The sequence below is a fragment of the Sphaerodactylus townsendi genome, linkage group LG04 (genome assembly GCF_021028975.2).
Source record: "Sphaerodactylus townsendi isolate TG3544 linkage group LG04, MPM_Stown_v2.3, whole genome shotgun sequence".
Classification (NCBI taxonomy): domain Eukaryota; kingdom Metazoa; phylum Chordata; class Lepidosauria; order Squamata; family Sphaerodactylidae; genus Sphaerodactylus; species Sphaerodactylus townsendi.
Genome location: NC_059428.1, coordinates 784,761 through 797,890, shown reverse-complemented (window position 1 = coordinate 797,890; position 13,130 = coordinate 784,761). Strand labels below are relative to the sequence as shown.

Genomic DNA, 13,130 nt, shown 5'->3' with positions numbered 1-13,130 from the left:
AGGCCATGAGCAGATCTGCAAGAGAGGAGGAAGAAGAAGAGTTGGATTTATATCCCCCCTTTCTCTCCTGTAAGGAGACTCAAGGGGGCTTACAAACTCCTTTCCCTTCCCCCCTCACAACAAACACCCTGTGAGGTAGGTGGGGCTGAGAGCGCTCGTAGAGCTGTGACTAGCCCAAGGTCACCCAGCTGGCATGTATGGGAGTGCACTGATATGGTTCACCAGCTAAGCCTCCACAGCTGAAGTGGCAGAGCGGGGAATCGAACCTGGTTACATTCTGGGGAGAAGGAGAATGGGCTCTGTTTGAAGCAAGACTTGCTCTGAAACATTGCAAGAGTAACTGTCTGAGCATGTGCAGAGCACAATTCCCTCACTACTGAGGAGTTGCCACTCATTCCCATTTCAAACAACGAGCCTCACTCCGTTGAGCATTTTGCTCGCATGCCAGGCATGAGGGCCACGGTGTCCTCCTGTGGTGCACTACTTCAGTACACATGCTCCGTGACTCTGTACCTCTTTCAACCCACCAGGTGACCACCCTCAACAGGGGTCAGACACAGGTGGCTTCTGGGCAGCCTTTCGCCTTCCTGCAGCTTGCCCAAGAAAGCCAGAGGGCCCCGGCAGGCACCCAGTAGGCCCAGGCTGCCCTTGCGCGGTGGCCCCTGAGCTGGTTCCCCGCCCCCTCCCTCCCCCAGGCCCCAGTACCTTGGGCACACTTTCCAGCCTTGGGTGCCAAGGACCAGCCGGGGCAGCACGCCTCGCCACAGTTGCTGGGCCTAGACAGAGGGGCAGGGTGAGAGCAGCAGGGGTTCGCCAGGAGACGACTCTCGCACACGCATCCTGCAGAGAAAACTGGCTGGCTCGTGAGTGGGGGTGTCTGGGGTCCACTCCTGTTTCTCCAAGGGGAGGAGGCTGTGCAAACAGAAAGCCAAGTTGGGGGGGGGGGAGCGCTTCCTGTTCGTCAAGCCACTCTGCCTGATGGCATCAGCAGCTCTGTCCGGGCCCCCTCCCCCTCCCAAGATGATTCTAGCAGATGGCGCATGGGAAGGGCTCAGCCCGTCAGGGTCATTTTGCAAAGTCCACCTGACCACAAGGGCCTGTGGGGGTGTGTGCGGGGGTGTGTGCGCCACGAGCACAGGACCAAGCAGGGGCGCTTCTGGCCTTCTCTTTACTGGACCTGGGGTGGGGAGGGGGCGGGGGACCCTCAAGCTCAAGGCTGCCTGAAGCCCTGCCCACTCCCCATGTCTAGCCAGCACTTCTTGGCCACAGCAGCAGGAACAGATTGCAAGGGGGGGGGGTGTACCCTTCCCACACCTCCCTCAGCAAGGCTCCTCTGAACAAGGGATGGCACGACTCCCCCGCTTCCCAGACGTGCCTCTTCCCTCCCAGCCTGCGCCTCGCCTCTGCCCCACCACTCGCAATCAAACCTCTGAAGAGGAACGTGAGGGGGGTTCAGGCTGGCCTGCCCATCATGCTCTCTCCTCACTCCCCTTCCGCCCTGAGCCTAGAAGGCATCACGTGGGTCCAGAGCAAGGAAAGCCCCCCCCCCTCTCCATGCTTCCCTCCAGTCTCAGCATCCACCCCCACACTGCCCAGGCGCCTCTTTTCTCCCCCCACCCCAATTCCTGACATTCTTGCCCTGACCGAGCTTGAGTTACTAAGTGGATTCACAGCTCGGCTCGCAAGAACTCGTCTCCAGCTGCGAAGAGGGGGGACCCCCATCCACAACCTTCTAGGCCAGCAAAGGGGGGGAGGAACTGCCGCCCCAAATGCCCCCTCACCACCGACCGAAGAGCCCTCCAGCGTGGCCTACAACAGGCTCCCTGCCCTGTGCCGCCAGACAGACGACAACGTGGCGCAGAAGTCAGCTCGGTGAGATCGTGATCCGTGGGAACCGCCTCACCCGCAGGACAACTTTCAGGTCGAGCCAAACCCGTCCCCCGCCCATGCCTTCGCCCCCGGCTCTTCCAAGCGCCCTCCCTCGGTCACGGGGAGAAGAAACCAGCAGGAGGGAGGGGACGCAAGAAGTCGCCCGGACGCCGGCCCTCTCCTCTCCTCTCCTCTCCTCTCCTCCGCCCCGCCTGGGCCGGCTTCCCTGAGCACGTGGGAACGGACGGGCAGCTTCACTCGTTGCCCGCCGCGGGTCGTGCAGTGGACCAGACGGAGCGGCCGTCCTCTTACCCGGCCACTTTGGGGGCGCGGCCCGCCGAGCTCTTCCTGCGCTTCTGCTCGGCGCGGGGCCCGGCAGCAGGGGCCGTGGGAGCCGGCGGCCGGGGCCTCCCGGGCCTCCCTGGACGGCGTCGTGGCTCCGGAGCACAGAGGGGCTGCAGGAGTAGTCCCGCCACGAGGCAGAGCGCGCTCAGCGCCGCCGGCCGCATCCTGCTCGACGCTGCCGCCGGGGCGCCCCGTCTGCTGCGCTCCGAACTTGGGACCTGCCAAGAGGGCAGCGCCGTCCGCCTGGCCGGCTCCGCTCGCTGCCCCCTCCAGCCCCGCAGCCAATCGCCAGCGAACCGGCCGCCGGACGGGGCGGGGCTCTGGCAGCAGCGCAGGTGCCGTCGGGGTGGGCGCTCGGGTCGGGGGGCTGCCTGGGCGGGGCCGCCGCTGCTGCGGACCTCTCCTCGCGCCCGGTGCTTCTAGCGGGCCTCCGCGTGACTGGCTGGCGCTGACTCCTGGCCCCCAGACCCCCCTGCCGAGTGAGGCACAGCCCAAGGCCAGCCCCAGTCCCTTGGCGCAGCGCCCTGCCCGTCAAGATGTTCTTGCAGGTGCAAGTCCCTTGGCCAGCGCTCTGTCAGTCACCCGCCACTGCTGGTGCTGCCATGAAACTCAGCAGCTGGAAGCTGCACTGCGAAATGCAGTCAGTCAGTCAGTCAGTCAGTGTGACCTTCCCTCCCAGGGATGTAGGTAGAGAGTTTTATGGAGGGGGGTGGGGGTTAGGGGGCCACCCCCCAAGCCCCACCCCTGGCCTCAGTGCTCATAAAAGCAACTCTCCGAGGCCAGGGATGTCAGACCCCCCTGCCCAGCCCGGCCCACCCCCAACCGACTGGGCTCCCAGCCAGCAGCTGCCAGTCCCTTCTGCCCTGCCCTCCGAGCAGAGGCGTAGCTGGGGAAAATGGAGCCCAGTGCAAGATCTGAGTTTTGGGGGGGGGGGCCCAATGGGTGGCTGCTGTGATGCTGGAATCCACCCCCAAACAGCATAATTTCAATGGTGTTTAAACTAGGGAGCCCAAATTCTCATTTTAAATCCACCTTAAAGAGAGAATCTGAGGTCCCCAGTTTAAACATTGAAAGTGATGCTGTTTTGGGGTGGATTATCCCCCACCCTTAAACAGCACTGCCGCTCCTGCCTAGGGACATGGGGCACCCCTTGTCCCCGGGCGCATCGATTGAGGTCACGTGGGGGGCGCCAAAACATCCTCCTACACAGCGAGGGATTGAGCAAGCCCTAGAAAGCAGGCGCTGAAGCAGGGGACTGCTCCCAGTGCCTGTCCTAGCCCCGCCCACTCTGTACCGTGGCCTGGAGTGTCCAGGGGGCGGGGAGAAGTCCCACTGGGCTCCCAGGAGCAGGACTGGGGAGCTCCGCCTCCCCTCCCTCTGACCCAGCATGCCTTATTCGCCTTAAATGAAGTGTGGCATGACTCAGAAGCCTTCTCCCCGGCAGCCGGGTATTTACCGGCAGGCACAGGAGAAAGGTAGGCTGAGCAGGGGAGCCCAGCAGCAGCAGCAGAACTGAAGATGATGCCTTGATCGTTTGCTTGGTAAACCCAACTCTCAGATGGGGTGACTTGTGAGAGATTTCCATGCTTAAAAGTTAATCCCACTCTGCACTGGCTTGAGCTGTTTCTCAGGCTGGGGCAGCCTACCTCACAGGCTGGTGTGGTGAGGACACAATTAGGAAAGTGGTGGGAGAGAGCCATGCCTGTTTTGGTTGGGGTAGGTGGGAGGTGATTTGTGAGAGATGATGCTGACGCTTGCCTTGGTAAACCTCTCAGATGGGGGTGACTTCAGAGAGATTTACATGCTTAACAGATAATTCCCACTTGCACTGGCATGGGAGCTGTTTCTCCGTGGGCTAGCAGCCTACCTCACAGGGTTGGTGTGTGAGGGACACAATTAGGAAAGTGGGTGGGGGGGGGGAGAGAGCCATGCCTGTTTTGCTGGGGTAGGAGGTGATTGTGAGGAATGAGAGTGCTGGCGTTTGCTTGGTAAAACCCCAGCCTTCAGATGGGGAATTTGACTTGTGAGAGTTACATGCTTAACAGTTGAATTCCCCTTATGGCATGGAGCTGTTTTCTCAGACTGTAGCCTACCTCACAGGGTTGGTGTGGGGACACAATTGGGAAGGTGGTGGAGAGCCATGCCTGTTTTGCTGGGGGTAGGAGGTGATTTGTGAGAGATGATGCTGACGCTTGCTTGGTAAACCCTTCAGGATGGGGGGGTGACTTGTGAGAGATTTACATGCTTAAAAGTTAATTCCCACTTGCACTGGCTTGGAGCTCTTTCTAGAGGCTAACAACCCACCTCACAGGGTTGGTGTGAGGGACACAATTAGGAAAAGAGAGTTGGTGGTGGGGAGAAAGCCATGTATGTTTTGCTGGTGGTGGGAGGTGTTTTGTGAGCTGGTGCAAAAAATCATTGTTTGGTCGTTGTGGGGTGGTCGTCCATACCGGGGGTGGGGGTGGGGGGGCCCCAAACTCAGATTTTGTCCCCGGGCTCCAGTTTGCCTAGATTCGCCCCTGTTAAACAGCATCACTGTCAGTGTTTAAATTGGGGACCTCAGATTCTCCCTTTAAATCCATGCCAAAGGGGATGGATTTAAAAGGAGAATTGAGGAAATTTGGGGGGGTGCCTGCTGTCAGGGGTTCAATTGTTAAGCTAGCAGCCCCAAAATTTCAGAGTATCTTTAGGAGACTCTCCTGATGATACCACCCAGGTTTGGTGAAGTTTGGTTCAGGGAGCAAGGGACTGCCTTCCTCCAGCGAGACCGGCAGCTTACCCGCCTCTAAAAAGGAGGAGAGCAGCTTGCTGGGTGGAGAAATGCTCGGGGTGGTAACAGGCATGTTTTGGAGGTGTGTTTGGGACCGGGTTGTTACCGTCATCCCATGTTGGCCACCATGTTGGCCAGGAGACATTCAGAGCATCGGCTCTGGTTTCCTCAGAGGGGTCTGTTGGCGCTAATCCCTTCTGGCTGTTGGTGTACTTCACAAGCAGCTAGAGAAGTTAACCCTTTAGCCTCCCTCAGTTCAGACAATTCCTCCTCCCCTTCGCCCACTCTAAGAGCATCCTTAAACTGTTGGTTCTTGGCCATAGACCTCGTGGAAACTGGACCCATATTTGCACCCCTAAACATTAAATCAGCCCCCGCAATGAAATCATAATCACATCTCACATGCGCTAATACCAGCATAGTCCCATCAAAATCTTTGTACTTTACCATTTAACTCAACCAAGTCCATCAGTCTTTCATTTGCTTCATACAGCAATATTTTTACCTGTCTATATTGCTTGTGAGGCACTTTTGGCAGTAAATCAGCCCTGATTGATGAAATGTCTGCTCCAGAGTCCAAAGTACCACCCTATTAAAGTGTCTGTCCAATTATCACAGGTTCTCTGAGCAGGCTTTCCACCCTAAGCTTCTGCTTCATGGGTATCTTGTCTTTCACTCTGACAATTCTTTGCTGGTGGATCATAAGAACATAAGAACAAGCCAGCTGGATCAGACCAAAGTCCATCTAGTCCAGCACTCTGCTACTCGCAGTGGCCCACCAGGTGCCTTTGGGAGCTCACATGTAGGATGTGAACACAATGGCCTTCTGCGGCTGTTGCTCCCAATCACCTGGTCTGTTAAGGCATTTGCAATCTCAGATCAAGGAGGATCAAGATTGGGAGCCATAAATCGACTTCTCCTCCTCTGTCCAAGCCCCTTTTAAAGCTATCCAGGTTAGTGGCCATCACCACCTCTTGTGGCAGCATATTCCAAACACCAATCAAACGTTGCGTGAAGAAGTGTTTCCTTTTATTTGTTCTAATTCTTCCCCCCAGCATTTTCAATGAATGCCCCCTGGTTCTAGTATTGTGAGAAAGAGAGAAAAATTTCTCTCTGTCAACATTTTCTACCCCATGCATAATTTTATAGACTTCAATCATATCCTCCCTCAGCCGCCTCCTCTCCAAACTAAAGAGTCCCAAACGCTGCAGCCTCTCCTCATAGGGAAGGTGCTCCAGTCCCTCAAACATCCTTGTTGCCCTTCTCTGCACCTTTTCTATCTCCTCAATATCCTTTTTGAGATGCGGCGACCAGAACTGGACACAGTACTCCAAGTGCGGTCACACCACTGCTTTATATAAGGGCATGACAATCTTTGCAGTTTTATTCTCAATTCCTTTTCTAATGATCCCCAGCATAGAGTTTGCCTTTTTCACAGCTGCCATGCATTGAGTTGACATTCCCATGGAACTATCAACTGAGACGTGCCTAAATCCCTTTCCTGGTTCTGTGACTGATAGCACTGGACCCCCCTGTAAGCGTGTTAATGTGAAGTTTTCTGATTTTTTGCCCCTAATGTTGCATCACTTCTTACATTTGCTGCATTTGTCATTTCTTAACTCCACTCACCTAATTTATCAAGGTCCGCTTGGAGCTCTTCACTTAATCCTTTTATTGGTTCTCACCACCCTACACATAATTTGGTTATCATCTGCAAACTTGGCCACCACACGCTACTCCACCCCTACTTCCAGGTCATTTATGAATAGGTTAAAGAGCACTGGTCCCAAAATCTGATCCTTGGGGGGACACCACTCCCTACATCTCTCCATTGTGAGAACTTCCCATTTTACAATCCACTCTTTTGTTTCCTGCTTCTCAACCAGTTTTTTAATCCATAGGGAGGACTTTCCCCTCTTATTCCTTCATTGCTGAGTGCCTTCTCAACAGTCTCTGGTGAGGAACTTTGTCAAAAAAAGCCTTTTGGAAATCCAAGTAGACAATGTCCACCCGGTTCACCCCTGGTCCACATGCCTGTTTACACCTCCCTCACAAAGAACTCTAGTAAGAGTTTGTAAGGGCGACAGGATTTGCCTCTGCGTAAAAAAGCCATGCTGACTCTTTCTCAGCAGGTTCTGTTTCTTTTCTACATGTTTTATAATTTTATTTTTAATGATAGATTCCACTAATTTACCAGGAACAGATGTCAAACTGACTGGCCTGTAATTTCTCGGGTCCCCCCTAGATCTTTTCTTAAAGATTGGTGTGACATTGGCCATCTTCCAGTCTTCAGGGATGGAGAGGCAGATTTCAGTGAGAAGCTGACACAAAAAGTGAGAAGATCAGTAATTTTATGCTTGATTTCTTTAAGAACTCTTTTGGGTGAATGCAATCTGGGCCAGGGGATTGGGGTAACATTTAGTTTATCAATGGCTGCCAGAACTTCTTCCCTTGTCTACCACTGGTCTTCGCTAGTTCTTCGGACTCGCCTCCCAAGAAGTTTTCTGGTTCAGGTGCAGGGATGTTCCTCACCTCCTCTTCAGTGAAGACAGATGCAAAGCACCATTCAGCTTCTCTGCAATCTCCCTGCCATCTTTTAGCACACCCCTTTGTTCCTTTGTCATCTAACTGGCCTACTGCTTCCCTTGCTGGCTTCCTGCTTTTGGATGTACTTGATGAACTGTTTGTTGCTGGTCTTGATGTTCGCAGCCATGCGTTCTTCATAATCCTTTTTTGCCTCCCTTACATGTGCTAACTTGCTTCTCTTTTGCCACCATTTGTGTTCCCTCTCATATTCTTCATCAGTCAAACTGGACTTCCATTTTCTAAAAGACATTTTTCTTTTTTTCTGATAATTTCCTCAACCTCTCTTGTTAACCATGGTGGCTTTCTTTTGGACTGGGTGCTGCCTTTTCTAACCTCAGGAACACATTCCAGCTGAGCTTTTATTTACTGTGTTTTTAAATAACCTCCAAGCATCCTGGACAGTTTTGACTCTTCTGATTTTCCCTTTCAGCTTCCTGCCGCACTATCCCCCTTCATCTTTGAGAAATTTCCCTTTCTGAAGGCGAATGTAACTACATTAGTAGTTGTCACTTGTTCTAAAAGCAGAGATACTGAACTGGCCAGCATTGTGGTCGCTGTTCCCTATCGGCTCAACAACACTGGGACTTCCTGCACCAGGTCCTGGGTCCCACATAGAATTAGATTCAGGGATCACCTCTCCCCTGGCTGGTTCCACAACCATTCGCCTCTAAGCCACAGTCATTTTAGCATAGTGTCCAGGAATGCTCTCTCCTTACTATGACCTGAACATGCATTTTTCCAGTTTATATGGGGATAGTTAAAATCACCCATTACCACTACATTTTTGTTTTTGTTGGCCTCTCTAATTTCTTTTTCCATCTCAGAATCCTCTTGTGCACTTTGGTCTGGGGGACGATAATATATTCCTAATATTAAACTGTCCTTCACACCTGGTATTGATATCCACAGTGATTCTGTAGGGGAACCAGCCCCCCTTTCATTGTCTATTTTATGTGACACTATGCTCTCTTTGATGTAAAGGGCAACTCCACCCCCAATGCGCCGTGTCCTATCCTTCCTATAGAGCCCTGTAGCCTCGGTATAACAGCATCCCACTGGTTCTCCTCATTCCACCATGTCTCTGTAATGCCCACTATATCAAAGTCCTCCTTCAAAACTCTGTACTCCAGCTCCCCCATTTTAGGTCGAATGCTTCTACTATTAGCATAGAGACACCTGTATACCCTGTCTCTGTCCTTAACCTGGGATTTATGTGCTTTACCCTCAAGTCTTTTGTAGACACTATCCCTTGTCACTGGGATAGAGATCACTGCTGGAGAGCTGACCCAAGGAGTTTCCGCTGCCGCCTTTATTGGTTCACCTCGCCCATGAGCCGCGTCGTCTGAAGCCGCCCACTCCCAAAGGCTGGCAATTTCCCTTCTCCTTCCTCTCTGCTCGATGCACTCTGCTAGCTCCTGAGTAAAACCTCATTCCAGGTGCAGGCTTCTGCTCTCGCTTGGGACAATTTTTCTTAAGGTGGCCCTGCTCTTTGCAGTAGAAACAGACCAGTCCAGTGGGAATAGATGCAGCTGTTGGACTACCCACCTTAAGGAAAAAGTCTTTTCTGTGAGTTGAAGTCACTGTTCCTTCACGCTTCCTTTCTGGCTCTTGGGACTGGCCTGAGCTTGGAAACCTGCCCCCTGCCTGGTGTTTAAACATTTTGCTCTCCTTTCTCCTGAGAGTCAAAATCTGGTCAGCAAAATTTGCCACATCTTCCACAGAAGATTTAATGTCCCTGGCTTGTGCCAGCTCACACAGGCCTTCTGGTAACTTGGCAAAATTGCTCTTTCACAATCAAATCAATAGCTTGCTGCACTGTACGGACCCCAGCAATGCAAACCAGTCTGTAACTGCCTGTTTTCATCTTGCAACAAAAGCTTGCATACTCGCATGCTGTCTAGGTGAAGCTTGGTGAAATTGCTGATTTAACTGATGCTCTGTTTTGCCAAAATGCTTCAGCGAGATGTCTCTGAAAACCCAATAGTCCCTCTCACCTTTCTGAGCAAACTCACTCAGTAACCTGGCAAGATCCCCGGAGACCTGAGACCAGAGCATTGTAATATGCTCCCCATATGGGACCTTGTAATTCCGGCATGTAGCCTCAGAGAGATTTAGAAACACACTTATGTCTGTGCCAACTTCAAATCTTGGAAACTTTTTTCTCTGCCCAGTGTCTTCCTTCTTACACTGGCGTTAAGAAGTTTGGTGTCTCTTGCTGATTCAGCATGAAGCTTCTCAGGAGCTCTGTCCAGCTATCCTGGCCGCCTGGGATGGCCTCTGAGGTATACCACCCATGCTTTGAGCCCTTGCCTCTTGCCTTCTCCCCACCTGGATTCTCGCTCACCCCCTGCACAGTCATTCAAGCTGTCCCAGAATTCCACTTCATCTGCATTTGATGCACCTTCAGAACTGCCAATCACCGACCTCCAGTCCTGAGCTCCGCAGACCAGAGAAGCCTCAGGCTTCTCTCGGTGAATGCACCCACCTGCCTTCCTCCCTGCCATGTCCTGGCAGGCCGGCTCTTGTTGGTATGCTCTGCCATCCCTGACTGCCACCAAAAAAACAAACCTGGCTCCCTTGCAGGCCAAACCAGGGACGTGCTCAAACCAGAGTACTGGAACCCTTGTCAAAAGAGCGGGGGCGGGGGGCGGCGCCTGTCTTGGGAATCCTGGGTTCTTTTTTCTGAATCAGAAAATAAGAAAACGTTCTAACACATAGATACCTCTTAGCTGCAGCACCGTTCCAAACATGTTTTTTGGCAACCTGGGACCAGGAGCTGTTTTCCCCTGCCTGGCCTGGATCAGAATCTTCTTTGTTCTCTACCCTTGGTTGCCAGCTAAACTCTGCTTCCTGCCCCCCTGAAGATCTCTCTGATCTACAACGGTTTGGCAACTTGCTTCCTTTGTGTAATTTATCCAGGTGTTACAACACTGAAAGCAGATAGGCCTGCTATATCCATAGATCAAAGCTCCTTCTCAGGTTAGTGTGAATCTGTCTGATACTGTAACTGGAAAAGTTCTTCACAGGTCCCAACAGCAGGAAGGACCTGGGAGGTCTTGAGTGTGCTGACTCCCCAGTCCCCAGTACATTAATGAGTGTGTAGTTATAGCAAGCATAAAAATGACTTGGTTAAAAATACACGAGCCAAGCTTTGCCCTGGATCAAGTACCAGGGCATCTAGGAATGTCTGCCATTGAGGAGGCCACATGAGTTGGGATAACCCATTCCTCACTGAGTTCACAGGCCATGTTCATAGGTCTGTTGGCAAGGAAAGAATGCAATTGGTGCTTGGATAGTCCAGCGCAGAGGGCCCTGCTTTAGCCTGAAATCATGAGCCAGCTCCAGTACCAGAGCACTCCACAGGAGGCGGATGTGTGGGGGGTGATTATTGTTTTGACACAAGCCCCCACCTCCTTCTGGAAGGGCAGTCTCTGCCATGGGGGCATCCCACTCAAAAGCAACTTGCATGATAGCGAAGCTTTGCAAGGGAGATGGATGTACTGCGAGTGAGACTCCCCATGAAGTGAGTGGAGTAACCCAAGCAGGCTGGGGGAGGGGGCATTCAGACCCTTCAGCAGGAGCCTGGAAGACCCGCCTGCCCATCTGCCCAGGACATGGCAGGCAAGCCTCCCCTCGCCCTGCCTTCATTTGCATGGAGAGAGTCAGACCAGCCTACCTTTCAAGGCTGTTTTAAGAATATCTGGCATAGTGTGTGCAAAGGATTTTGAATAATTCCAGTCACCTGGGAAATGTAAAGGATCAAAACAGCATAATGTCCCATTTCTGTCTTTTGTAAATATGCTTTCTTTTGTGGGAGGGGTACCCGGGATGCTGTGCCAACAAGGACTCCGCACCTGGACAGCCTCCCAGGCCTCTCTGCTGTTGCCTGTAACTGGGGTGGGATCAGATACAATTGATTGGTCTACATCTCTGTCTAGACTAGAGGGTGCCTTTCTGGGGGGTGAGGCTGGGTGGATGGTTTGAAAGGAACTGTTACTCACCTGCAAGGAGATTCCTGGATCAAGGCTGCATTTGGGGGCATCTCGTGCAAAGGGCTCGCCCAGCTGCACTCACCAAAACCCCTTCTAGGCCCTGAGTGTATCTTCATGCAGCCTCGTCTGGTCTGCTCAGCTAAATAAACAGCAACTAGACACCTCCCTGCCAACTGGCAAGTTTTAAATGTATGCCACAAGAGTTATGCCCTTGGCATCTCTTAGCAGGCGAGGCAGGACATGTGCTTTTTGCGGGGGGTGGTGGTGGTGGTTAGACAGCCCTGTAGATCTGCTCCACTTTATTCCTCTTTTCTGACAAGATTCCTAGCTTCCAGTTGGTTCCAAAAAGTGACAAGGAGCCACTGGTGGGTCTCAAGCGTAGCAGCACATCGCCAGGCAAGAGTAGGGGGAACCTCCAGACCCAAGGGAGTGTGGCCCGGCCCACGGCAGGGCTGGTGGAAAGGCCATCTGGCAAGCAACCCCTGCTCCTGTTGCCTGTTCTGAACAGCAGGGGGCGATGCGGGAGCCCCCCAGGCCCCCATGCAGAGGACTGTGGTGGAGCTGGGCACAGGGCTGGATGGGGGGCTCTTGGGGTTAGTTTGAAAATGGCCCCACCCTCCCCGCACTCTGGCTGCACTGGCTGCTTGTTGGAGGAGAGCACCCGTGACACACACCAAGCTGGGCTGTGTCCTCCCCCTCCCCCCACGGAGTAGCCGTGTCATCCCAACCGCGGTGGGCAAAGAAGGGCACACCGTTGCTTCATGTCCACAAATAAGTCCTTGGATTTATTTCAAACTCAGTTGCATATAAAATTTCGCAATGAACAGGCGGGCATCATAAAAGCCCAGCCCTGGTTCCGCGTGGCTGGAGTGAGGCATTCCCACCAATTTGGCACACAAAGGCGAGGGAACTGCCCGGGTGGTGGAGTGGCTGGCTAGAGCAAAAACTCCATTTGGAAGAATTGGGGGGGGGGGGGGGCTTCCAGTGGTGGTGTAGTTTTTTAAAAAAGGATCCTGGATTTTGGCCCCTTACGGAAGGTGGGGCAATTCCTCCCTGGCTCACCTGCCTGGAGGAGGGCAGCCAGAGAGGCCCAGCCCCAGGAGAGGCAGCGAGTCCTGTGACTCCGGGCACAGATTGGGGGCAATTTCCATTTTAGCCCTCCCCTGAGAAACCAGCCAGGCAGCGGGGGATGGCCGTGGCTGGATGCACTCCCCCACCCTCAGAAAAGTGGGCAGAAAACCTCTCAGCTGCTGAGTCTTTCCCCCAGAGAGGGGCCCCCGAGTCCTGCCTCCCCACACGGGGCTAATGCTGCACCCTCATCTGCTCCAGTCATCCTGGGAGGGGGGCCATTCCTTGGCCTTTCAGTAGAGCATTCTAGGGGGCGGAGTGGAGCAGCCCCTCCCCCTCCAATCTTCCTTGAACTGGTTTATATTGGCTCCCTGGGGGAGAGGGAGTACAATCTTAAGGCTCAGGTGCACAACAAAGGTGTTTCCTGGCAGATCCCCCCTCCCCATCCATTCCATGGGAGCCCTGGGGAGTGCTGGTCTCCAGGAGTGGCAGTTGCAATG

The 13,130-nt window shown here is 53.4% G+C and overlaps 2 protein-coding genes across 12 annotated transcripts in view; both read right to left on the bottom strand.

The window, feature by feature from the left end:
* Positions 1-2,479, bottom strand: part of LTBP4 (latent transforming growth factor beta binding protein 4) — a 69,536-nt gene extending 67,057 nt beyond the window's left edge. For 4 of the 5 annotated variants that reach the window (XM_048492860.1, XM_048492863.1, XM_048492864.1 and 1 more), the window contains exons 1-2: positions 2,182-2,479; positions 706-776 (exon numbers count right to left, since the gene is read on the bottom strand). In XM_048492860.1, coding sequence (XP_048348817.1) covers positions 706-776; positions 2,182-2,378 — 268 coding nt within the window. In that variant the 5' untranslated portion in view covers positions 2,379-2,479. Of the gene's footprint in view, positions 1-705; positions 777-1,788; positions 1,946-2,181 lie in introns of those variants that run through there. The other variant, XM_048492865.1, reaches the window with a different exon arrangement.
* Positions 1-13,130, bottom strand: part of SPTBN4 (spectrin beta, non-erythrocytic 4) — a 573,187-nt gene that overhangs the window by 388,390 nt on the left and 171,667 nt on the right. The window lies entirely within an intron of this gene.